Below are 1,671 nucleotides of genomic sequence, written 5' to 3' on the forward strand. Positions count from 1 at the left end.
TCCATAGTCGGCTATAACTATTTAAGATAAGCTTAATGGAAATGTACTAAAGTAGATTTTTATGATTTCTATTTTAGTGGTGGGGCCGACGTCGCCGTCGTCGTCGTCGTCGTCGCAATACTACTGACACAAATGTTCGATTTCTTGGGAAAAAAAAATCCAATTGATGCATTAACCAGGCTGATGTTATGCAAGAAACTAGTCATAATTTTAAATAGACCTTCGTTAAGAATCTGTTCGTAGAATATCACTTAGCTTATTTCAGTCATGATCACTAGCCAACTACCTTATCTAATTTGTTACTAAGTTAGTAGTATTTGATTGTCATGTCAACAATCCTATTGCGATTGCTGTATTAAATGATTTCGCTAATATTTGTATGGTAAAATCATTAAAGATAGTTTCAACTGTAATCTTATGCTAGTCTGACAGGTGATAATAAATAAATGACATCGTTATCTTATATCATTAAGATATTCCAGCATTCAACCTTAATAAAGACTATCAACAGCAATTTTTATGCGACATAACCAATTCATCAGTGTTGAAATTTAATATCGTATTGCTTTATTCGGTTATTTGTACTACCACTGTAGAGTAACATAACTCTTTTAGTGTATTCAATAATTTGAGACATCACATGTGATTCCTGAAGATCAATCAAAGTTCACTAAAACTGACACGAAGACGTTATAACCAATAATGGAAAGTTATAAGCTATTGCAATGTCGATTAATCTTTCTTTTTTTCAACTACAGATAATATCTTAGAAACAATTATGATGCTAAAAATATCCCACATAAACATGTTTGTTTGTCTTAATTAGAATGGTCGGTGTAAAAAATTAATGCCGGATTTCTGTGTATCTTACTGAGCTAATAGCTAGTCAGAAGTTTTCTATTTATGGTAATGAATAAGCTAGCCTGAGTCCATATTGCATATAGTAATTATGTAAAAATGACTGATTATTTTTAAGACCTGTTGCGATATTTAGTTTAATTCCAGTATTTTTTCTTGACAATAAATGAATACAGACGCATGAAAACGTACATACCAGCATAGTATATGCAATTAATCGAATTTAAAATCGATTTTAATTCAAAATCTTCCGTCTATGGAGAAACGGGTATATATACAGTCTGTAGAAAAATAATACACGGATTCTTGTAAATCAACTTATTCTCTTTCGTTGGGTATGAAATTTATTGCCGAAACGAAAAAATTTCATACATTTGCTTGCACAGTACAAATAAAATAAAAAAAAATTTGCCGTGCACTCTAAGAGTGCACAGCAACGCACAGTAGATAAAATAATAAACAAAAATATTGTGCTTGAAACCACATCCCGATTTTACTATTTTATGTGATCTTGACCTTATCGTTAATATTTGAGTAATATTAAATACGAGAATGTAGATACTATTTCCCGATAACAACGGATGATGAGTATCATGATAGATAGAATGACCGCCGAAATCTCATATTTTAGCAAATTGGCTATCGTCTTGACTGTCTTTATTTTCATTATGTATAGATGAAAAATAATGTTGGAAGACGTCTTGACATTGCTGTAAGTCTAGAACACTGCGAGAAGATGCAGGAGGACCATCTAATCGTTCGTCTGCTTCCGCGTAGATCTGAAGTTCTTATTAGCAGAATTGTAGTAGTACT

The 1,671-nt window shown here is 31.9% G+C and overlaps 1 protein-coding gene across 1 annotated transcript in view; it reads right to left on the bottom strand.

The window, feature by feature from the left end:
• Positions 1–620: 620 nt before the first annotated feature.
• Positions 621–1,671, bottom strand: part of TRIADDRAFT_62504 (uncharacterized protein) — a gene marked incomplete at both ends in the record, with an annotated part of 4,016 nt that continues 2,965 nt past the window's right edge. The window contains one exon of the mRNA XM_002118434.1: positions 621–649. Coding sequence (XP_002118470.1) covers positions 621–649 — 29 coding nt within the window. The remainder of the gene's footprint in view (positions 650–1,671) is intronic.

This window comes from Trichoplax adhaerens, genomic scaffold (assembly GCF_000150275.1).
Source record: "Trichoplax adhaerens TRIADscaffold_90 genomic scaffold, whole genome shotgun sequence".
Taxonomy (NCBI): Eukaryota; Metazoa; Placozoa; class Uniplacotomia; order Trichoplacea; family Trichoplacidae; genus Trichoplax; species Trichoplax adhaerens.